Source organism: Dicentrarchus labrax, unplaced genomic scaffold (assembly GCF_905237075.1).
Source record: "Dicentrarchus labrax unplaced genomic scaffold, dlabrax2021, whole genome shotgun sequence".
In the NCBI taxonomy this organism is placed as follows: Eukaryota; Metazoa; Chordata; class Actinopteri; family Moronidae; genus Dicentrarchus; species Dicentrarchus labrax.
The window spans coordinates 14,340,576-14,365,142 of NW_026136713.1; the positions used below are offsets into that span (position 1 = coordinate 14,340,576).

The 24,567-nt window shown below is 42.7% G+C and overlaps 1 protein-coding gene across 2 annotated transcripts; it reads right to left on the reverse strand.

Annotated features, from left to right (window-relative positions):
• Positions 1–208: 208 nt before the first annotated feature.
• On the reverse strand, positions 209–24,544 carry n4bp3 (NEDD4 binding protein 3). Of its 2 annotated transcripts, none has more exons than XM_051419653.1 (10): positions 24,291–24,544; positions 5,497–5,777; positions 5,201–5,372; positions 4,238–4,450; positions 3,854–3,975; positions 3,513–3,708; positions 3,338–3,430; positions 2,991–3,242; positions 2,548–2,806; positions 209–1,771 (listed from the first exon to the last, which is right to left on the reverse strand). In XM_051419653.1, the coding sequence occupies exons 2-10, from the start codon at positions 5,742–5,744 to the stop codon at positions 1,392–1,394; spliced, it is 1,935 nt and encodes a 644-aa protein (XP_051275613.1). In that variant the 5' UTR covers positions 5,745–5,777; positions 24,291–24,544; the 3' UTR covers positions 209–1,391. The 2 variants fall into 2 exon arrangements, with proteins under 2 accessions (XP_051275613.1, XP_051275614.1); XM_051419654.1 differs by lacking the exon at positions 24,291–24,544 and adding an exon at positions 16,568–17,330.
• Positions 24,545–24,567: the final 23 nt, after the last annotated feature.

Consider the following 24,567-nt stretch of genomic DNA (forward strand, 5'->3'; position numbering starts at 1 on the left):
CACGCTCTGTGGAGATATTAACTCAGAGCAGGCAGCAGGCGTCTGAGCCCTCGGGTGAATGCCATCAGTTACACCTCCTAACATTTTGACAAGTGCTTTCTGGTAAGTTTAATTCCGGCAACTGCAGACAGACAAACCCTAATACAAAGACATTTTGCAAACTTGATTGACCCCAGAATGCCATTGGAGCAAGCACGAACTAACCAGCTTTCACACCACTTCATAAATGTTTATTATGAATCCAAAACAAACATATTTATACTGTACAGCTTTAATTCCAGTAAATAGACACGAGTCACAGTATGTTGAAAGGTCGATTAAGAGCTGGCTTTTGAATGTTCATATATTAATAAACAGTAAAAGAGAACAACTTCACCTAGGTCATGCATTTGATGTTATTGGCTGGGTATGTGCAACACATTGCACCAATAAGCAGGGCAGTCATGTTCAGCGTCCTTATTGATTGATTACTTTCACTGCAATCAAAAGATGTGGAAGTATGCCCATTTAAGACAACAGTGTGCTTGGAGTACAATGACAAAAGGCCAATAAAATCAAAATTACAATATGTACAAAATATATAGATCTCACCTGACAGGAGCTGGAAACTGAATGACAATTAAGTTCAACATTTCCAGTTTCTTAAGTAGCGGACAGTTTTCTTGTGTACCTTAGCAACAGATAGCTTTAATCCTTGATACTTAACCCAGAGATGAAGCTTTCCTCCCAGAGCCCAGCTGGACCCTTGAGTCCACATAACCTTCTGCACAGACTGAACAGGTGTTGAGATGTTAATGGGCCACACTAAATCCCTTTGAATCCTTTGGTTACTGTCAAGACATATACAGTAGTCCAAACTAAAAAGTAACTAACAAATAAACACAAAATAGTAGCATTTCAATTCACTCATTTACATTTTTTGTGGGTGGGGCAAAAATCTTAAGCGGGACAGTCTAAGTGTTTGGCTGTGTTTTTTATAGAACTGACAACTCTTCTGCCAAGGATAGATGAAGCACAGGCAGTGTTTCTGTTTAGCTACCCTCAGTATTAGTGTACCCTGTGGGAGGTTACTGGTCCAGTCATTACAGGATAAGGTCATTAAACAATCAACAAGAGTGCGTGGGCAGAGAATGGCAAATGGACAGGAACCTATGGAAGCCCATTTTTGCCAGGAAAATAAAAAATATAAGAGAACTATTGAGATAGTAAGTCAACATCTGACTATTATCACATCATCTTGTAATTCTTAACTTAGTTTTCTAAAATCTTGTCTTAGTAAGTAAAAATATTTACTTATTTCCTAGTTTGAACAAACCAAGTCTATTTATTTTCCATTTCCTGGTGGATGTGGGCTTCCATGGAAACCCGAGTTTGCATTGCAAATGTCACATTCAAATTTCAGATGATTCAATTCTCTCTATCCAAGGCAAACCAGAGGAAGGTCTGTCATCTGGTTTTTCACCTGCTCTCTCACTCCTCAGCTCTGACACTTCTCTTTCCAATGTCCCATTTCTGCTCCCTCCTCCTCCTGCTCCTCCTCCTTGCTCTCTGCCTGCCCTCAGCTGGTGTAGTTCCCTCTCCATCGCTTCATTGCGGTGGTACATCTCTAAGTAGCTGGCCTGCAGCTCCTTCTGATAGCGAATGACCTTGTCCTTTTCAGTCTGCCATGTCTGCCTTTCTTCCTCAAAAGACATGGCCTGGGCCTCGCTCTGGCGTCGCTCCAGCAGGAGCTCTGCACGCAGACGCTCCTCTGTAGAGCCCCCACACCCTCCTGTAAGGAAGAGGTTCACATGACTTCAACTACAGTCCAACACAGCCATAGGGAAATACAATAAAAGATGTTGGCTGCTTTTAAATGTGCAGAGAACTCTGCTCCTGACCTGGTTAGTCAAATGACCTGATTTTGGGTCCAAGCATGTAAACATCATAACTTAAAATAACCCAGACAAGCTCCTGCTGTATTGATAAGAAACCCAGTTTAGATGCCTCAGTTGCTGCTCAATTCAATTCAATTCAATTCAATTCAATTCAAAATACCCAATTTGAGGCAAGTGAGTGTGCAAACAGATGTATATGTAGACATTTCATTCACATACTTAAAAAAATGAATGTAGAAATACAAGTATGATGTTAGAAGCCATACACAAGGGTTAGGATAAGGTCAAAGGCCAAGTGCATTTATCAGGCTACACACAAGGTAAACTGTCCATTCCTGGTATGTATTAGGATGTTAAACAGACATCTGTGGCAGATAATTATCTTGCTCCCCCCCCCCCTCCATGCATGTCAGCTAGGCATGTGCTGGCTTAAGTAGGTTTGAAATACTTGCGTTGCAAGATTTTATGTTTTGTGTTATATTTAAGTGTTATGAGACTTACTTTGGGTTAAGTGCTGTGTCAACAAATGAACTTCATCTCTTATCTGTGCTTGTGGATCCTCAGCATAACTAAAATAAGGTGTATTCCTTTGAACCGTCAAAGCACATTAACTCAAACATTGCCAGTGACGATATGTACACATAACTAAGAGACAGATGCATAAAATTACCTGTTGCCCCAGCCGAAGCACCCTCTTCAGCTCCTTTTCCATCCTCATGTGCAGTCTGAGAGGGGCATCTGCGACGCTGTGTCCCCTGCAGGACTAGCTTTAGTGCATCTATCTGGCCTTCCTTGTTGCGTAGCTCTGTTCGGGTCTCCCTGAGCTGTGTCTTCAGCTGAAAGAGCTCACTCAGCTTCTGGGTCACTTCTGCCTGGGAGTCCCTCAGCTGCTGCTTCAGCAAGGAGATCTCCCCTGACTTCTGGCAAACCTGTGAGATTTAAGAATAATAAAATAAGGGACAGTGGCAGGAGAAACCTTTTTACAGACTCTACCGGCCTATTATTTTAAGAGGACAAACAAGGAAGGAATTCTGTTATCTCTACTGTCCCCTGTAATTACTACTCTTTAAGTGCTCCATAAAGCGTCCCTCCCCTGTCCTACCAAGGCCTTACCTCCCACTGCGTCTCCTCCAGAGTCGGACTGGTTCGCTTTGCCATGACTCCAGCCTCTTGGCTCCTTTCCTTTTTCAGACTGTCAAGCTCCTCTTGCAGTCGGCTCTTCTCCTGCTGGGCCTTGAACACCTGCAACTGCAGGCTGCGCTGGGAGTGCTGGGCATGCTGGGAAACCTGCCGCAGCTTGGCGGCATAAAGGCGTTTCAGCTCTTCCACCTCCTTCTCCCACAGACGCTGTTTCCCTTCAAACACCTGCATGCGGACAGCAGATGGGGTTATACTTCAAAAGAGAGGCAGATGGATATAAAGATTAATGGTGAAGAAAAGACAAATACAATGAGATTCACCTGAACGATGGCGCCCTCACTCTCATCCAGGTTTCTTTTCATCTGTTTTAGCTCATGTTCTTTCTCCACCAGGCGCTCCTCCAGATCCCGGACCTAGAAAAGACAACATGAATCACTTACCAATCTGTAAATCATACTGATCAGCTACTCATCCATCCATCTTCCAAGTACTCACCACTTCTTCAACAGACAGGGAGAGTGTCCATTCATAAGGAGGTGGAGCCTCCCCTCCATATGGAGCCAGACGGCTCAGTGTTGCCATGCTCCGACACGCCATCTCCCCTATGGCCACGCCCCCTGACCCTACAGCCTTGGGGCCCAATGAGGTGCGATCCAGGGAGCCGATGGTGTTGATTTGGCCCATAGATGCACTAAGGTACCAAAAGAAACCACAAAGACCGTTAAAATCTCTTCCATCATCACTGCCCACACACTCATTAAGTATAAAAAAAATCAATTATAGCAACAGTTCTTTTGAATAGAAAGCAGAGCTGAGACAATAATGCTGAGGCAGACCTGATGTGAGCCAGATGTGGGCGGAAGGGAGGCCGGTACGGCGGCAGGCTGCTCATGGAGTTATGGCCCGAGTCTGACAGGTTATCATCCTCCTGGCTCATCCCACGCACAGAGGAGAGCGCCTACAGAGTCATAATTATAGTTATTCATCAGCGTAACATTAATAGGCTAAGAAAAGATTAATTTTAGTCACAAATAATGGCTGAATAAAATGACAAATCATGAGTAGTTAATTACTTTGCTTCTGTAATTAATGTACAAAGACTAGATCCTGCATCCAAAAACTACTTCACTTGTTCCCATACCTCAATGTTCCACCAAGTTTAATTGAACTCCATGAAAATATTTTTAGGTATTCCGATCAAAACTTTGTGTTGTTGTTACCTTGTTACCACTGGATGCCTGTACTCCATGACGGGAGGGTGAGGAAGAGGAGGACGAGGTGGAGACAGCTTTAGGGACATGGGCGTAGGCTCTGTGCAGCCCGTTGGAAAGGCCATGATCCACATCCTCCGACTTAGAAGACGGATAGAGGTTTTGCATGGAGCTGAAATTTTTGGGGGTGACAGGCTTGAAGGCAGAAGACCTAAAACGAGCCTGGAGGAGAAGAGGTTTAGCGCACATTTAGAGGATGCAAAGATAGCAGAAAGTAGCTGTGCTAAAGGGGAGAGAAAGACCTTACTCATAGGAAAGAGGGTAGGCTATAGAACATAAATCACAATGTTTCTATTAAATCAATACTGTTCCACCCTCTGTGTTCCTAGCGTTGATCAATTCAAGCAAAAAAAGGTGAGATTTGATTGCTGCAATAAATTTAGAACACAGCAAGTGGCAGATTCTCAATCTATGCTGGTGAGCTGGAAGAGATTTAAGGTTGATTTATGCTTGATTTATGGGGTGTTGCATCACACTGCCAGGGATGTATAAATGTGATACTGATCAATTTAACAGAGCCCCAGCAGCCAGTCACAGGCTGTATATCATTTATTAAAAAGAACTCGATAGGGAAGTCATTATTGCATCTGTGATTGGTGAATGGGACTCAGTTCTTCTCATACCTGCTGCTTTAAAGGATAGTTTTATTTTAAAATGAAATAATTTTAAGATTTCTTTAATTCTACAAGTTATGTATTTACTCTTATAGTAATAGATTTCTAGGAGGCCATGCAATACACATACTTGTTTCTTGTCAGCTTCAGAAAATGAGATAGAAGCCAAATCATGACCTGTTATGTTGAAACAAGTTTTATAATTTCTTTGATAAAATATAAGATTGAAATCATCCAAAAATAAGTTAGAACTTTCTTGAATTGATCTTTTTTTAGGATTCTAAACGACAATATTCACCTTTTCATATTTGCCCCCACTTGGAAGTGAGTTCTTTGTCAAATCTACTTCGGTGCCGTCTTTGTGGTAGACCTTGGCGTATAAGTTGTCCTCCTCACGGGCACCAGTAGAGCTGAGGCCAGAGATAATGTCCTTCTTGCCGTCACTGCTTGGGTTTGCTTTAGGCTCTTTTCTGTTTGGAAGCACAGTAGGTCAACTATGGTCCTGCCACATTTTATGGTACCTTGCAGCACCTTCAAAGTTTCCGCATGTTAAATTTTCCATAAACGCATCTGCTTCCTTATGGCAGCACTCACCTGGTGATATTGAGGTAGTTGAGTAGCTCTCTTTGGGTGAAGCCTTTCTTCAGGAGGCCGTTGGTCTGTTTGGGTCTCACCTGGGGCACAGCGCGGCTGCCTTTAGACGGAGACACATCTGGCCTCTCCACCAGACTGCCTACACTTCCCATGCCGCAACGGGAGGAGAGGGGCTGGGCTGGGAAAGGGTTACGGAAGTTTTTGTTAGGGCCACGGGTCAGAGGAAGAGTCTGGACTGAGGTTGCCATTGGTTACAGGGCTCTGTGGGGGGATGAGGTGCTCTGTAAAGAAAGTAAAAAAAATGAGATGAGTGCTCAAAGGAAGGTGAAGTAGGTAGACCTTTATAGTTTATGTTAAATAAGATGACCAGGCTCTTGATGGAAACATATTATTATAGGCTTTCTGTTAAGATGTTTCCTGCTGTGATTTAAACACATTTAACATTTTAAATGCCAGGTACCTGTTCATTCTGGGCTTTTTAGGGCTGCAACTAACAATTATGTTCATTATCTATCATTTATTCAGTTAACTGATAGCCATTTATCTATAAAATGTCAGAAAATGGCAAATAACAAGCCCATTACAAGTTCTCCATGCCCTAGGTGACACCTTCAAATGTCGACCAACAGTCTAAAAGTCTAAAGAATCCAGAAAATATACACACTTGAGAGGCTGGAACCAGATAGATTTACCATCCTTAAAATAATCTGAAACCTCTGAAACCAAGAATGTTTTCACTCAATTTTAAACCAAGAATGTTTTCACTAAATTTTGTCCAATCCATCCAATAGTTTTTGAGATATTTTAGAAGTAGTGGACCGACTGACACTGCCATAAATAAAGACTTTTGTCTTTCCTCCTTTACTGAAATAAAATGCCCCTTTACTACCCTGAGCGGATGTTGGTCTCTGGAGGAAGACGGTTGAGCTCACAGTGGTTTCATCAGCTGTGTTTCTCTGCACAGACAGCTGTCTCAAAGCACAGCTAGAACAACTCAGTTTCCCACAGCATCACACATCACTACAAAACAAACACACAAACTGACCTCCATGACAACGCTTTTGTAGGAGAACAATGAATGTAAAATAATGTGTTTACAAAGAGGATAAATCCCAAACCAATTTGGAAATGTTTATTTCATGATGTCTGCCTCTCAGACGCTCATGTTATCCTTTCCCAACGGCAAATCAAAAGACTACAGGATCACGTGAAACATGTACTTTATTCTGAGGTCGGGCAGCATATGTCCCATCACAATCCTGTTATGTAACTCTGATTCAACTAGGTTACAACAGCATGGCTCATTTCCTTAAAAAAAAAAAGTGAAATAATCAGACAGAGATGCTCTGGTAATGATGCACATTATGGACAATTTAATCAAGCAGTGCAGCAGCTTATTCTGTTTGCAAATTTCCTGTCTCTCATGAAAATCATGTGTATCCAAATGTACAAATCAGTGTGCCTTCATAAGTCTAGCATGGCCTGAATACATTTTCAACAGATATTATGTCTGTGTGAGATTAGGTTTCCTGTCAGTCAGAGCAGGCTGCATTTTGTAGAGAACAGAAACAATACAATGATGAACATTTTTCTCTTGACTTTGACAAAACTAAACCAGTTGCCAAGTTACCCAAACACCTACCTAAGAGACACTATTGTTTTGCCAACTTTAGTTTGAGCCTCTTCAGCCCTACGCAGCAAATCCTCTCTCCACAACCTCCCCACCGCGTTTTGTCAAATCACCCACATATCCCCTCCCTTCCTTTCTTTTCAGACAACCTCATTAAGGATTACTATTGATTTCACCCTTTTTGACCCCCTCTCTTCCCATGCAAACACACCCCCAGCAGCCGTAAAACCTTCTTGAGACCATAAAACACACAAACACGCCGCAGTCTTTCTGATTATAAACAGGACCTGAGGGAGGCAAATTCTTCTTTTGTGCTCTGCAAGCTTATGTGGCACTCACAGAACAGGTAGAGTTTAAAAGGGCCATACTGGAAAATGTCCTTGTCTGTGAACTCTTCAATACTTAAAAAAAAACATTTCTTTACTTAAGAAGGAAACTATCAGTTAGTTCAGCGCAAAGAACCCTTCCTTGGCAAAGATATTTTATTGTTCTGTGGTAAACCTTTTCCTCCTTCGTGCATTCACGGACATCAGACATCTGATATTTCAGATATGACAGCCAAAAACCACTCGACTATGAAGGTATGTTATCACAAGATCCAACCTGAAAGATCACTATTGAGCAAACATGAATACTGTTAAAGAATCATGTGTATTTGGATATCTCTTTCATTAGAGATCTATGCTGTTTGGCAGGTGTCACTCAAGCCTGATATTTTAGACTGTCATTAAACATCCTGCTGGCTCCTGCATGGTTATAGAACAATAGCAGAACTTTGTGGAAAAACTGCTCACTACGAGGGACTGATCACCAAGCCAGTTTCAGGTCTCTGCAAGTTGTTTTTACAACAGTCACATGAATTGAACCAAGTGACTGAAGGAAGGAAATCCAGCATTGGAAACTTGTTTTTTGTTTTCATATGCACATTATGAACATGATTTGTTGGATGAAACATGCTAAAAACCCAGTATGGTGGTTCCTCTGAAGGCTCTGGCAGGTGCATCGCTACACGGGTGATCAAACCTGGGCTCATTCCAATTAATGACTGGGCCATCCTGCCATCTGACCGTCAGTTCTCAGTCCGTGCACTCCGTTGACACACACGCTACCTTAAAGCCATTTCTCTCTCTTGCTGTCACACTGATATATACTATGTATGAACACAGACACCTGCAGTGACACTCTGGCATCTCCTCTTGCTTCTAATACAATCCACATTTATCAAGTGCTTTGCTCCGCTGGCCTCGACAGTTATAACAATTATGCAAATGGTTAAAATAGGCAGAGAGAGCTGTGCAAAGGCAGCTCCAGCCCACTCCACTCAGGGCTCTCCGCCAGGCTGAGATCAAAGCAGCCCAAGCTGCTCATGTTTATATTCATGAGGTACTATTTCTCCCAATGTAAAACTTTCCACTAAAGCATCCGGCTCTTAATAAGCCAATATAATACAGGCTGAACTTAGGCTCAGGAAAAAAAAGCAGATAATCAATGATGATGAATATAGTCAAATAAAATGTGACACAACCCCTCCGACCAGGATGTCTTGCTTTTCCCGGGTCAGGGTAAGACATGATGGATATGAGTCAGTGCAGGTCATGCTGAGTGTGTATGTGTCTGACACCATATGAATAAATCATGAGTGCACCAAACCTAATGGCCACTGGCCAAGGTCTGACACTGTATTTTTAGGAACGGTATTTTACTCAGTTTGTGTATCTACCAAAGACATGAGAAGCCAATCGATGCTTGACGGGAAGCTGGGGTTGAGGTGCGGGTGGGTGGTTGAGGCACAGCAATTCCTTTTGGGTAGATAGGAGGGTAACAATCCTTTTAGGCTGCAACCACAAATCTTGCAGGACAGAAGAAATCTTGCATCCAGTTGTTTTCCATAATTGCCCTCTAGTTTATGAGCCCAAGCAAACCAGGAGACACAGCAAGATTTACAACCCAGCATCAACTAACCAAGGGCCTCTGAAATGCAACACACCTCCTTACACACACACACACACACACACACACACACACACACACACACACACACACGGATCAAAGCAGTGCTTCCTACCAGCCTTGTACAGTTAAGGTCTAATTGAAAAGTGCTCTGTTCTTGATTTATGCTTTTTTCAAACCACTGACGAGCTTCTTCAAATCAAAAGTTGCTAACTTTGATGAAACATAATAATGTTTAACATCAGTTTATCATAGTGCCTCTCTATCCTTTTGATACTGTACACTTACACCTGAATCTGCTGCACATGTTTCCGATGGCGTCCTTGCAAAAGTTTAAGGCTTTAAACTGGAACTTTCACAGATCTACTGGCTATATCTGACCAGCACACCTTGTTAGGCTGCTGGATGTAGCTGAGCATCAGTATAATTTCCTAATTGTACAGTTGATCTTGAAATAGGAGTTGGGTGATCCTGAATACTGCAATTCCCAAACTGAAAGAACTGATTAAATATTGTGATTTAATATTGTTTTACATACATGAAACCTGAGAACGCGTGTGTCTGACATCACTCCCTTCTGTGTTCATTCAGTATGCATCACAGGTCATGATAAAAATCACATTACTTTTGTCACTACTGTACAGTCCTAGTGATCTAGAGCAGTGCATACTAAAGAGGAAAGCTGTTAAGAAACATACTGCTGAGAGGTGTGGGTCTCTAAAGCCTTGCAGTGGGGCTTTACAGTGAAGGTTGAGTTTTCTCAGGATGATATCCTAACTCATCTAGAGAACCATACAACTGCCACTTCACTATAATCACAAAGAAAACAAAGCATGGAGCCTTCAAGAGGAGGGTTTCAAGGATGCGCTCTCCTAAAATATTGTAATCAGGTGTCCTGTGGGGAAAACAAAGCTTTCAATGGAATGCTTGAGCCTGAAAAGGGGACATTTCAAACCCTCGGAGACACACAGGTCAACACTGGGACGGGGAAAGAGGAGAGGAGAGAAGGACGAGGAAGGCAAATTCCAAGGATGCTTAGCAGAACACAAGCTCGGGCTCGTCAGTATTTGATGCACAAAACGCACTCCCACGGACGCTCACTCACACTTGTGTGTGCGCGGGTCACTCAACAAAGCCCCAAAAAAAGCATATGCATGGCTCGCAGCTCCAGATCCTCTGCCCTCTTCCCCCGGGCGCCTCTCTCTCCCCTGCTCCATGATCAAAGTTTGTTTACGTTTGTGGGGTAACTTTGCAGGTTACATCTAAAACTCCCACACAGCGCACACTCTGTTGCATTATATAAGCTCTATCAAAGCTGTGCTCGCTAGTTTTCACAGCTGTTGGTTGTGTAGAGCCATTACCAAATCAGCCACTCGTCTTATTTAATCTATTCTACAGAGAACTGCAGTATTATATTTAGCCTGACAAACAAATGGCAGGATATTATGGAGGTTTGTTGCAGTGCAAGACATTTGTCTGTGAATGTGCCTATTTAGAGCCAGTGTTTAGTTTGGGTTTGTCCCTTCTGGGCTACTGTAGACCCATAGTGGTTTAACATGGCAGTTTCCACGGAAGGCGGCCCACCATCTGTAGATATAAACAGCTCATTTTAAGATACCAAAAACATAATGATTCCTATATTTATGTGATTCTACACTAATGAAAACATAGCTATGAATATTATATATAATTTCTGCGAATAGATCCTCCTCAGTGTAACACACTGGACCTTTAACACAAAGCTCAGCTGAGGATGATGGGAATGTTATTTATTTTGCAGATATTTGGTCAGAAATAGAGAATTGCCCGAAATGAAGATGATGATGAAAAGTCTGCATATCACCAAAGTCATTAAGATTCATTGTTTGGGAACCATGAAAATGTAAAAAATGTCACAGCAGTACAATATTTGTTGAGATATTTCAGTCAACACAAAAGTGGTGGACCATCTGACCAACCAACACCATCGTCCTTTGAGCTAGTGTGGCTAAAAAGGGACATTTGAATCTACTCACCAACAGTTTGAATCTTCCAGTTGAAAGAAAACAATCCGCACATTTACAGTGATTCTTCCTGGAAAATAAATGTATTGGGGGAAAATAACTGAACATGCCATTTGCCTGCCCAGTGATCTCTGGCACAAATAAACCACACAAGTGACTTCTCATCACCAAATATGTTGGCATAATAAAGCAAGTAAACACATGAGATGCAGGAGTCCTGTAGGACAGCCATTTTAAGCCAATCAGTGCAACTTTTCAACATGCAATCAAGCATTTCGTGAATTCTCTCCAATAATAATGGATATTTTGGATTTCTACAGCAGAGTGAACACAATTAAACTCATGTCTGATATCACGGTGTGTTGACTGTCTAAATCTGTTAGCGGCAGCCGGTGAGCAGTGCCAGAGGCCGACTAGGAAGGAACTATCCTACATGTGAAGCAAAGGAGAACTCCACTCTCTGATTTACTCTTACATGCTAGCGTGTAATGAGTGAGTGTGAGAGTGTCTCTGGCTGTGGGGCATGACAGCGGAGGAGTGCTCAGCAGCAGCAACCTCTAATTGTTAGCAGGTTATTCATTATGGATGGGAGACAATCAGGAAGACAGACCCCGTTCCTCTCCACAGACCCCAGGGCCATTCAGAGGAGCCAAGCTGTGGAAGAGCAGGGTCATGAAATGTTCCTTCTTCTGTGCGTCTGAACGCAGTCATGGAGCATCATAAATCAGTCAAAATCTGACAGGACACAAGCAAGACATGGAAATTTGGTCAGACGCCTCAAGCTAAACTGCCTCGAGGTGATTCTTGTCTTCTGTTTTCTGAATGAGAGCGCAGACAGAACTTCACATGAAAAGGTCAACTTTCACTCAGACGAGAAGCGGTCTCTCTGTCAAGCGCGGGACATAACTCACTGGCGGTTTAGATGTGGCGGTCTTTAACGCTGAAGGCCCAGTGTTCAGTCTCACACTGTCTTCATTGATGACGAACACTTGAGTCTTTACGGAGGTCAACAGGTCATATTTGGTCATGGCGGTAGATACAGGGTGCTATTGAGCTCGTAGACAGTTAAGAGCAGACACAGACGTTTTATTCTGTGAGTTCTGACAACGGAGAATGGCTACGTTTTAGGGAACACTGGAGCAGCTTGTGTACAATATTATACTACTATATATACTTTTAACACATTATTAAGAATATAATATTCGTCCAACTGTTTTGCTGGCACTGTGTGATGCACTATTTTTACTGAAAATCATGAAATATAATAGAATATAATATAGTATAAATAGAGTCTTAGAACAAACGCAGTTGTTAAACAGCTTTCCATACATGAACGTCTTAGGTTTAACAAGTTGTGTCTACAAAAGAACGCACAATCATTGTTGGTGCACATGTAAAACAGAAGGAAATAGATCTGAAGTGAAGCCTGTGCAGACAGCCGGATTGATTCAAATAGAAGTGTATCTGTTCCGTCAGACACGTGTGAGACAGACGTAAACACGACTCAAACACTTTCTGTGTGTTCATTATTTCTTTAATTTATCACTTTTAAGTAACATACTCCGAGGTAAGTCCACAGTCTGGCAAATATCATTACAGATATTACTTTTTAAATATGTGTGGCACATTTTCATTGGATAAACAGTCTCAAGGTTCATCCTTTGATATGACTGAAACATTTAATAACTAAGTAGTCTGTCCCATAAATTAACACTATTTTGGAACAATTGAAAGATAAATCCCACCTCATTAAATGCTGCCATGCCCGTCATCCATCTCATTATCTTAATATTCCCATTAAACAATATATTAGCCGTTTAATTGATTTGAGTTGGTCCTTTATCCAAATGGCTCTCCATGCTTTGTAGAAAGATGAGACTTCTAAATTTGAACACTATATGTTATCCAACTCTCATAGAGGATCTGAACAGGATTCACCCGGTTTCATTTTTATGAGCTCTACAGATCTGTTTAGAAGTCTCACAGTCCTGATCACGACTTGCTGGCTCTGACCTGGCCTCACTCCACTAAATCAGCTGTCAAGACTTCCACTGAGGCGAACCAGCTGAGGTGGGTTTCCTCTCTTTGCATCTGTTAGCATATTGATGGCTGTCTGCACAGTGTACCTTAGCCTTTACTGCCTCTGCTGACATTACAGTATTGTATTTCTGAATTCAATTACTGGCTATGACTACAGTAACAACGCTGGGGTTATCTGGGGCGACTGGTTGCGCTGGTGTTTCATGGAACCTTATTGATGTGGATCGGACTGACGTTACATAAGGATGCTTCAGTGTGAGAAGATGGCACTCGAGGGAGTGTGTTCACAGGGCCACCTCTTCCCGCCAACTGTATTATTAGTGTTGTTTGGTGGGAATTTATTCAACAACAACCCTGTTCTAGTTCTCTTCCGACAGTACAAAGAGTACAAAGAGTCTATTTAGTTAAAATATCAAAGAGTCTTCAATTTGTGGTGTGAAAAAGGATTGATTGCATAATCCCTAATGTTGTTTAGATGAATGCCTGTTTTGATCCCTCTGTGAGGTTACGAGTTCAGCCTCTGGGTGTGGGTGTGTGTGTGCGTGTGTGTGTGTGCGTGTGTGATAAAAAGAGATTAGTAGTACCAGCATAAGGATAAGTACCTGACCCCAGTGCTGTTTTAAATGACATCCACTTGCCCTTCACACACACACACACACACACACACACACACACACTACTAATCCACCAATCACATCAAGTGGTAAAAACAACATGCTATATACTACAATTAAATCTTAAGGCAAATACACAAAAACATCCTTCATTAAAACAGACTTTCCAGCAACAACTGCATGTCTCTCACATCCATCCACCATAACAAGAGTTCACAAGTCCTGTGTCAATAATCTGGAGGTTGAACTGGAGGAAATGATCAAATTGAATTGATTGTTTGCTAAACCCTGTCCCCCTTAGTTATCGGTGCTTGAGTGAAACAATAGGTCCTTGATTTCAGATAGAAGTAGACAAAAGCAGCATCTCATTTCTAGAAAATGATGGATTTTGCCAACTAAAACAACAACTGCTAGCAGAAAAGACTTAACGCTGTCCCAGGTACTGTTGGTAGAGGTTGCTGACAGAGCTCCAAACGGGACTTTTAGGGGACTTTCTGAAGGACCAAATCCAAATATGGGTACAAAAACAGCAATTTCCTACTTGGAAAACCCAGTTATTTTTAAGGTGATGCATCTTTACACTGCTGGTGCGATTTTGACCACTCTTGGAAGCATGACCTATTTTAGCACCGTGCTGTATATCTTCATCTGGATGATGATTTTGACACTATGTCCAGCTGTTAAGAAACAGTCCCTGGCATAATAAGGGTGCTATTCTTAATTTGTTTTGAGGATAGTGATGAGATAATTATTCCCTTTTCTTCCTTTCCTTTAGAAATATGTAAACACACAGATTTCAGTTAACAAGGAAGTCAACAACTGTGAAAACCGCACTATACAGAAATATGTCCTCACCTCACTTCATTGGAATTTGTGAGAAAGCAAACAACAGAACGGCATGCTATTTATGTCCCCTACTCTTGAATCCAGTTCAGATTTTCTGTTTGGTTTCTGTTCACCTTGTTCGCAAAGCAAAGCCTGTACAGTGTTTGCCAACTGCTGCTATCAGCTTGAACAGAAGTTCAGAGTGAAGAATGTAAAGGGAGAGAGCGATGTGAGGAGAGAAACGCATTCCTTACATTTCTTACAGGGTAATAATTAATGTGCCTTCACATAACCCATACAGCACTGATATGGGTGATGTGGAGGGCCCTGTTGCTTTGCTCCAGCCCCTGAAGTGTTGTGGGTTATTCTAAAAAAAAAAAAAAGCTAAACAACAGTGTCTATTATCCAAAGCACTCTAGTTCCCATGAGAGCTATGTTGGTAATATCAGACATTTAATGACTGATAATTCTACCTCATAATCAGAGCGGGGGAGCCATTGCAGTGTTAAATTGAGCTGATAAAGACAAAAGCGCAGAGCTAGCTCCTTATTAAATTCATTACAGCGAGGATAGAGGGGACGTGAGCAGACTCTCTTTTCTCTATTCTCTCTGTGGCTTCTTTGTTTCCTGGAGCGGTTCATGTAGGAGTCACCGTTCTGTGATTACAGCGATAGAAATCGAGTGGTTCCCGCATCGACCCACACCTGAACCAGCTCCACTTAACTGCTGCAGTGAACGTGCATGCATCCATCCACACACAGCCTCAATGTTAGACCACACACACACGCACTCAGCACAAATACAAATGGGAAAATCTGTGGACTGCAGCTGATAACTGATTGGAATTCAGAGGAATACGTTGATATGGATTGACCCACAGTATGCCTGCTTTAGATGTTAATACTTTCCAGTTCAGGCATAGATGAAAAGCTGTACTGATCACATTCCAGCAAACTTTTTTCCTTTGATCTCATCTGCACCCTAACACCATAAGAGCAGCCAAGCAGGCTTTCCTGTCAGGTAGTAAACAGTGATGCTGACGCACGATGATGCCAAGTCAGAGGATCAGCACTTTTTCTTCCTGTGGTGTTTCTCTGTAAATAAAGTAGGTGTTTGTTGTTTGTTAGTGCTGAGAAGAAGCACAGTGGGAACTTCTGAAAATCAGCTTGTTCAGCCATCTCGGGTCACAACTTTACTGTGCAGAGTTAACAGTGACAACAAGCAACAGCAGTGAAAGAGGAGAGTCTCACCTTGACATTACCCCTTGAGCTATACAATCGGTAAGAACAAAGTCACTCAAATGAAATCTTGTTACCCAGCTTGGCTACAACACTGTGCCCTGAATAGTCCTCAGGGGGAATTCCAGGGACACAAATAGACCATCAGACCAGCGATTATCAGTAAACAAGAAAACGAGCGCGCGTAACGGAAAGAGTTCATTGAAGAAATCAAGATGCACAGCCCAATGGAGCAGATAATCCTATATATTGCTCTTTATGTGGCTCCACTTTGGGACGTTCAATAATTAACAGTTACTTAGCATATTTGTTCTGTGCTGGGAGTGCATGGGGAGGCTGAGGCTGCCGCTCAGTGTGACGTCATTTGCCCGGGAGAAAAGATTTAGTTAAAAAGTTAGCTAATTCCTATTCAGCTCCACGGCAAACAAGCATGCCTGAGTAATTAACAATCAGGGCGCTTTCCTCTTCACTCGGCAGCTTAAGCTGTTCTTTGACAATGCAGCCTTAAATCACAGTGGGTTCAGACCACTTTGAGCTTGCTGGCATATACACAAGTCAAACTTTGCCAACAGCAAGCTCAGGAATGTATAAAATATACACATACAGGTAAGGCGAGTTCTTGCTTTGATCTGAAGCCCAGTATTAAACAGCAGACTGTGGAGTTTCAGTATTGTAACAGTGACTTTTCCAAGTAAATTAAAAAAGATATTTAATGACATTAGACCCACAGAGGTATAAAAGATAGGCAGGAAAAAGGAAAAACTTGTTTACCTGTGTGTCTGTCCACCTGAAACTTTACTTCTCTGCTCCTGATCCCATGCTCAGTCTGTTTCTCTCTCTTTCTGTCTCATGCTCGCGCTACTGATTATCACGCCACATGACTTCCTGTTTCTCAGTCTGTGATGGCAGTTGGGAGGTGTGGATGGGAGGGAGCTGCCCGGTCCTAACCGCTGACCTGCAGGCCACGACAGGATGACTTTGCACGGATCTAAATAGACGACTAAGCTGATCTTAAGCCGCGTGTGAGGATGGTTTAAATACAGACAGCCCGCATCACTGGAGATTCACCTGTGTGTTTTCTGCAGGAAACTGGGAGAAATCACTAAGTTGAGCTCTGCTGCAGCTATAAGTCAGTCTTGTTTCCCCTGATAGAGCTTGGTACTCTCCTGCTCACCATGCACTCTCTCCTGTTTCCTCCTCTTCCACGTCTCACCTGCTCATCTCTTTGTGCTCTTTGAGCCCTCTCAGGGGCTGATGTGGTTGGACTTGTTCTCCCAGTTCTAGAAACAAAAGCCCAGCATGTGAGCAAGCTTTGAGGCGGTCAACCCAGACCCTGCACTGAAACACGAGAGCCAGCCTTACCGGACAAAAACCCACGATGCAATGTGCCTTGTTTGCTCATGGATAATAAGACAATAATGAGGGATCAGACTTGAGTTAAAAGACAGACAGCAGGAACACAGAGAAAGAAGGATGAGAGGTAGGAAAAAATAAGAGAGCGCAGACGAGGAACAAGTGGAAAATGAGAGCATGTGGGGGTTTTTTCTCAGCGTGGACTGTCTGGACAATAGTCTGAGTGTAAGTCTCCCTTCCTGAGGCTGGGTTACTGGACGGGTTCTGCGACGTATCAAGTTACATAACTCAAACTAGAGACACTTGCATCTGAGCAGGGAGAAAAGAGAGGACATTGTTCTCTGCTCCTTAAGTGAGAGAGACCAACTCTTTTCTTCTATTCTTTGCCTTGTGATCTAGGCCACAGAGCTGAGGGGAGTGAAGGAGGCATCTGGACTTCTTAAAGCTGGCACCAATAGGTGGGCACACAGGAATCCCATCTAATAAAGCACCTTGCCAACCAGAGATGCACAATGTAGAGATTGGCAAGCTATTAAAGGCATTCCAGAGCAATAATGTGATGTTTTGTGGTGCCCTTTAGCCTGGCCAGTGCAATTTGAAGAAAATCTGCTGAAAAATGAAAGAAGGGGATAACCCCATCAAAGCTAGACAGCCCAGTCTAACACTCAAGCAGGTGCCGCTGTACCCCTCTCATTACCTTTGGGCCCCACAGGCATAACCAGTCTCAGATTCCACAGATTCTCACTTGTAAGTCTCCCAGCTGGCCGACATAGCAGCTACAACAAGAAAGCTCTGGGAACCTGGAGGAGTGGTGAAGGTGGTGCATGTGTGAATGGATGTAAAAATGGCAGCAGGAGGAGGGAGAGTAAGGACTGAGAGAAGATAGGAATGTGGGGACCCATAGATGGAGATACATGGCAGAAACAGCAGAGAATAACAAGTTGGGGCCAACTATACCTGTTTGACCAGTCAACTAGACGAGACGACAACCCGGGCTAGACTCATTTCCTCCGGCTAAGCTCTCCTGGACAATAAAGTTACAGGAAGCAGCTATGGGAGGCATGCTGGATGTCTGGCTCTTGAGAAATAACATTATCCTTGGTCAGACACCCACCTGAGCTTGGTGTATCTGGGAGTCTGGAATTTGTTCTTTTAGTAAAACCTGACAGTTTGATCACTAAGGATTTAGAAGAAGCTAGCAGGAATATCTTATTCCACAAAGGGAATTTCAAATCAAAGAAACGAAAAAGAATGAAAGAGTCCCATTCTGAAAGGAATTGTTTGATATTTTGTGGAATAGCCTTTTCATTTTCTTGCTGAAACACTGATGAGACAGATGTTTATGGTGAATATAAAGCTTGATCCAGCATCCATTGAGCTTAGTTTAGCACAAAGACTGGAAACAGCTAACCTGGCTCTAGTTTGAAGGTAACAAAGTCCACCTACCAGCACCTCTAAAGCTCAATAATTATGTTATACCTAATTTGTTTAATTTGTACCTGCCAACTAACTGTTTAGCTCCGTTTCCAGTCTTTCTGTTGAGCTAAGCCAACTGGCTACTGGCTGTATCCTAATACTTACCAAACAAATATGTGTGGTGGTATCGATCTTCTCATCTAACTCTCAGAAAGAAAATGAATACATGTAAAAAATATGAAACAATTTCTTTGAAAAAACTAGTAAAAGATGAGAATTACAGTGTCAGTGAGGCTTTGCTCCACATTTCTACCTGCATGACCAACATGAGACATGAGCAGGTCATGGTAACTGAATGCAACCTTTAAATCCACCGTATTGATTTTATGTAAAAAAGAACAGGATGTGACAGCGAACTGAAATGCTGTTGGAGAGAACAGAGCTGCAGCTGCCTCGACGACGGCTACTTGTACACACAGATATAAATATACAACAATGCCCACTTGCAGAGGAGGGCTTCGACTCGTGGCCTTTTGTTCTGCAATGCTACAACTCTTCAGACTAAATAAAAGAGACAAGGGCCAAAGTACTTTACACACAATTCAACCCAACACACATACGCAGCCTAACTATTGCTGCTGATATCTACAGAAGGCAGGTGAACGCGGGGGCTCCTCACGGGCAGATAAGCAAGATCAATAAAAACATGAGGAAGCGATAAGGCCGAGCTGAGGTGAACACACCACGGCTGACTCATGGGGAAAAAGAAGGATACATTCGTTAACAAGACAATAGTCCGGGGATGAGATGCTGCGCGAGTTAGTGGCAGGGAGCAGCTATTTCCGTCTGCCCTCCGAGTTGGTGACATTTAAAGACAATGGTCACAGTATGGGGTCCGTCCACCCTCCTACACTCTCAGACCTTTCCCCTCTGAAGGTCACAGGGTCCCAATTGTCCCATGAGGATAAAACAATTGTTCAGCAGTCATGTGGCAGTTCCATCAACCACGCAGTCAGTATTAACCCTGGAAATACTGGACACAGTAGATTTTACAATGATTAAATATTAAGCTCACGGCGGGTCTGGTTCATCTGGCAGCAGAGGAGACTTTGATTGACAGAAATAAGCATGTGGGCCAGCGAGCTTGCTCCTCATTATGCCAAATCCACCCATGCATGTTCACACTTACACTTATACATCATCAAGCTGTGATGTTCTGTGAGTTGTTTTGTGAAAAGTTTTCATAAGTGGTTCCTGTTTTCTGTCTTATAATGTGGCTATGTCTAATTTAAACATGATTATAGAAATCTAAGTTATGGCTAAGCAATCACAGTGGTAGTTTAAATGATTTAGTAGACAGCAGGTATGATGTTTGCAGAGGCTGTTTATTTAAAGTGTATGGAAAGAGCTCTGACTTGTTTGGATTGGACATTGGGCAGAGAGAACATACTTCAGACATCCCAGCCTGTTCCCCGAAAAGAACTGCCACCTTTGCTTAGATGCCTGCACACAGTGATATATCATCAGTCTGTGATTCCAGGTGTTATTTTGAGATCATAGTACTTTAGCAGACTTGGTTTTCCTGCTGTAACCTGCCTTATCTATTTTATCTTAAGTAAGGCACACTCAAAGAACTTGACAACATTTCCATTTGACTTGCAGGTGTTAAAATTTAAAAAGTAAGAAGTGTTTTAAAGCAATATTAAGAACTGTATTTTGGCCACTTGGGCGCAACAGAACAAGATGTAAACACAAATACTGACACATATAAAGTTGTCATGGCTAAGACTATTAGGGATTGTATTCTCACTCGAACAAATTGCCTTTGAATTTGAATGAATTATACACAAAAATCTCACCTACTTTTGCAACTTTCGCAAAATGCACCGCAATTTCTTAGAAATGTTGCTGCAGAATCAGGCATTTTAGGCAGCAACAATCCCAAAAAAAGCCTGTGAAATCCTGGAGGGACTGATATTTACACATCCAGCAGACACAGTGCAACATTAGCATTCATGTGGAGTCGTGTTTCTGGCCACCTGACTCTCCTTTTGGCTCTGGTTTGGTGTCCTCCGACTCCTGAGGAAAATACCTGTCTCTTTAGCTCCTAAATGCTCCACTTACTAGTCACTTACATTGTCTGGCTGTCTTTCAGTGCTGTGCAGGTAGCGTACAGTGGGGCTTTAGAGTGTTTTGCAGAAAATGCTGCCTGCCAAAATCAAAGCTGTAAAGCTCCACACTGTCAAAGCAAAACACTGATCTGAAAGATTCTGAAAAGCTCTGTAGAACTGAAGAGAACTGCAGAGCTGGATAATGTTTTTCTGTGGGTTTTGTCACTACAAGCAACCCCATTCACATTACACATCATCAACTGAGCAATTGTTAATATAGAAATGTTGGTGAAACTTTAGGGTGTCTCAAGGACAAGTGGTTTCCTTTTAAATGATTAAGTTGTAGGTAAGAAGGAAATGTTGGGAATGGAAACATACTTTCAGAGATCAATCTTCGTCTGTAAACACCTGCCACTTGGGGATAATAATTAACTTGGGTGTGTTCTCTGTCTTGGCACTTACAAAATACTCAGTTCAAGCCCATAAGCCGTGCAAATTGACCCAGCTGAATTTGTGTAAGGTAAATCAATGTTTTACTGAGCCTAATTAAATCTGAGCTGCTGTCAAACACACTTAAGACTGCGAGAATAACAACATGTTTGGGTGGACTGGTCAGTTAATGTGGTTTAACAACTGATCACGTAGCACAGAATTACATTGGACATCTATTTTTTAGCAGTTACTTACACCGATGAACACTTTCTTTTGATTCTACTGACAATAAAGTCACCAAACTATTACAATTTACTGTTATAGCTTTGAGCAGCCTTATATGCAACAGTGGGAGAATCTAGGCAGGCAGCCGTGCACGCCTGGCCAAGTCCCACAGTGATTTCCTTAACCTAGCCAGCCTTTAATCGCAGCGACAGACGGCCCAGAGAGCGAATCAGGCCAGCCACAGGCAAAGGGATGACCAAGGAGTGAAAGCTCTAAGTGTAAGAGCGTGACACTTTCTCCTCAGAGCGGTCAGGCATGACCTTGTCTATAAAGAGTCTATGAGATGAGTGCAGACAGGAGAGAGAATAGGATAAGCCCAAGATTAGGAGCAAACAATGAGAAAATAGGGAAAGAAAGAAGAGGAAACTCTGAAGAGAGAAGGAAACAGAGTTGAGGAGTGTAAACCCAGGGAGTGCACGATGGGCTGATTAGTGTTTGATTAGCTGGCTGGCCTGAGGGGAAATCTCTGTCAACCAACACAGTGCCACTATGAGCTCTCCCCTGCTACACCATCTGCTAGACTGTAGTACGCATGACTGACCTGCAGTGCACTTACATGCAATAAGAAAAAGGATGTCGGGTTTATTGGGCTCCTACAGGGTAAAGTATTCACCTTTATTTAAGCTTTACATCAGGACCCACATCCCACTGTGGGAATACGGAGGCGTGGAGTTTATTCAAAGTGACTGTCCTTGATGGAAAGGAGTTTTTATCCTCCTCTCTTGAGATTAGGCAACACTAAGCAAATGGTCAGCAGACATCTGACCGTTCAGCAGAATTAGTGTTTCATCAGCTGCCAGTACCGTAATGGGCTGCATGTACTCTCACACTCTCTCTCACACACACACACACACACACACACACACACACACACACACACACACACACACACACACACACACACACACACACACACAGGGGAGTGTCAACCCCCTGGGAGCTCAAACAGCTGAATGAAGACATCTCATCAGCTGTCTGGCTGATTCTGCTGAGAGAAGAGCAGCAGAGAGACAGACTGTGTTAATAGGTTGTTATCAAAAATCTCCCAAAATGCTTTTAGTCAACAGATGGGCTTTGCAGTATTGACAAAATTGAGCATCACGATAGTTTTGACCACATAGCCGAATGTTAATAATGTGGCAATAATCTGTGTGAACTCTTTGAGAAGATTAAAATTACACAATTAGAAAGAAAATATTTTAATAATTGATTATTTTTTCTCTTAATGTCTCAAATGTTCAAAAAGATGACATACACGTTATCAGAACTTAAAGCGATAAGCATTTATCTATATACTCTATTCTTTCTACCGTTACACCAAACAGAGACAAGCAATCATAAACCTTACAGGCGAGACGCTGTAATCAGCACGTGATGCTGCTGCTTGATAAATTACCTAAACAATCAATCGATAGTTAGAATGAGCCACAATTAGTTTCCTGTGGACCGATCAAGTAATTGGATAAGCGCAGACTGAAAAAGGCCATTTTGCAAATCAATTGATCGTGTTAATGTGACAAGACTCAGATGCTAAAACTGCTCATTTTAAAAGAAGCTACAACAGTTGATTCACTTTATTTTAATACAACCTTAAAGGGTCTTCTCTCACATAGTATCTTGCCATGCAGGTAGTTTCTTTATCAGCACAAAATCCACTCATCTACTTTTCTGAGGAAGTTCCAGACACTAATAACTTCTACACAAAATAACTAAAGCTATGAACATGTACAGATACCACTGAGGTCAATGAGAAAATAGGATTTTTTCGTGTGTGTGTATGTTTGTGATTTTGGTGAACCGACCCTTTAAACTGTTAATCTTGCAGTCAACCCTGATCTCACACAATTTCTAGCTAACACAGCACTATTTGAAGTTCATGATAAAGAAAGGCTGATGGCGAAATCTCATCTCTCACCTCTGTGTCATGAGTTAGTGGGCTGGATGACATGGAGAAATGCATTTTTGAGTGGTGACTTTAACCCCAAACACTACTTAAGCTGTCTCAGCGATTGCCGTGCAGCGATCAGTCATACAGGCTCACACAACAGCCGTATATTACCCCACTGTCACATCTTTGAATCCTCCTATAATCCATTCCTAAATTGCAGGACTGGTTACCAACACAGTCTCCAACAACAGCTCACACATCTATTGTCTCTCTATTGTCAGACGCACTCCTCCACTTGCGTCAGCGCGCACCCATAACCACCACCACACTCAAAAGGACTCTTCCTGCAACGCTCCATGAGTCCTCAGGTCAGAGGTCACCTGTGGCCTCTGGTCTCCAGGACAACAGCCTGGAAGTCCCCAAGACTCTCCCCACACACACACACACACACACACACACACACACACACACATTCAGGCTCTCTCACACACAGAAACAGCTTTTGTCCCCAAACTTCTGTGCATCAAAAAGAGACACTGGAGTGTGAGCTTCAACCCAAACATTTACAGCCGTGCAGGCCAAACATTATTCAATACACTGCAGTGGAAGTGCAGGAGACCACCAAAGCTGCAAAGTGACAGGAAATAAATGGCCAAAAAAACCCATCATTGTTCATCCATCAGTCTCTTTCTTCTTCTCTCTGTCTCTCTCTCTAACACACATAGTGGAAAGATCTTGCAAATGCCAGCACAACAGTGAAAACAAATTGTAAGGATTAACCCTGATTTAGGGACTGATCTAGCTGAAAGCAACACCGTGCCACTAGTTTACAGCCTTTAATCTCTACACAGTCAAACATGCCTTCAAGTTAATTTATTCACGCATAGTGTGCAGAAAGTTTTCAACATGAACTACAACTTATCCACGCACTAACACGGACACAGATCCCGGCTGCATGTGCAAGGTGGAGGTGGTGATAGGTGATAAGATTAGAAAAATTGGCGCTCACCATATTCTGCATGCAGGACATCTCTTGGACCAGCTCTGGTAGTCTACTGCAGTTTTGTCCCTCGCTCGGTTATATAATGAAACAAACTGCGTTTACGTGGCTCCGCAGGATATTTTCCAGGACTTTAAGCGCGGAGAGGAGCGGCAGCGATCAGCCTGCTGGCGGCGCGGAGAGAGAGAGAGAGAGAGAGAGAGAGAGGAGCGCACACTGGGGACTGTCTCTTTCCCTCTCGGAGATTTGAACGGCGGAGAGCAGAGTGAGAGGAAAAACATGAGCG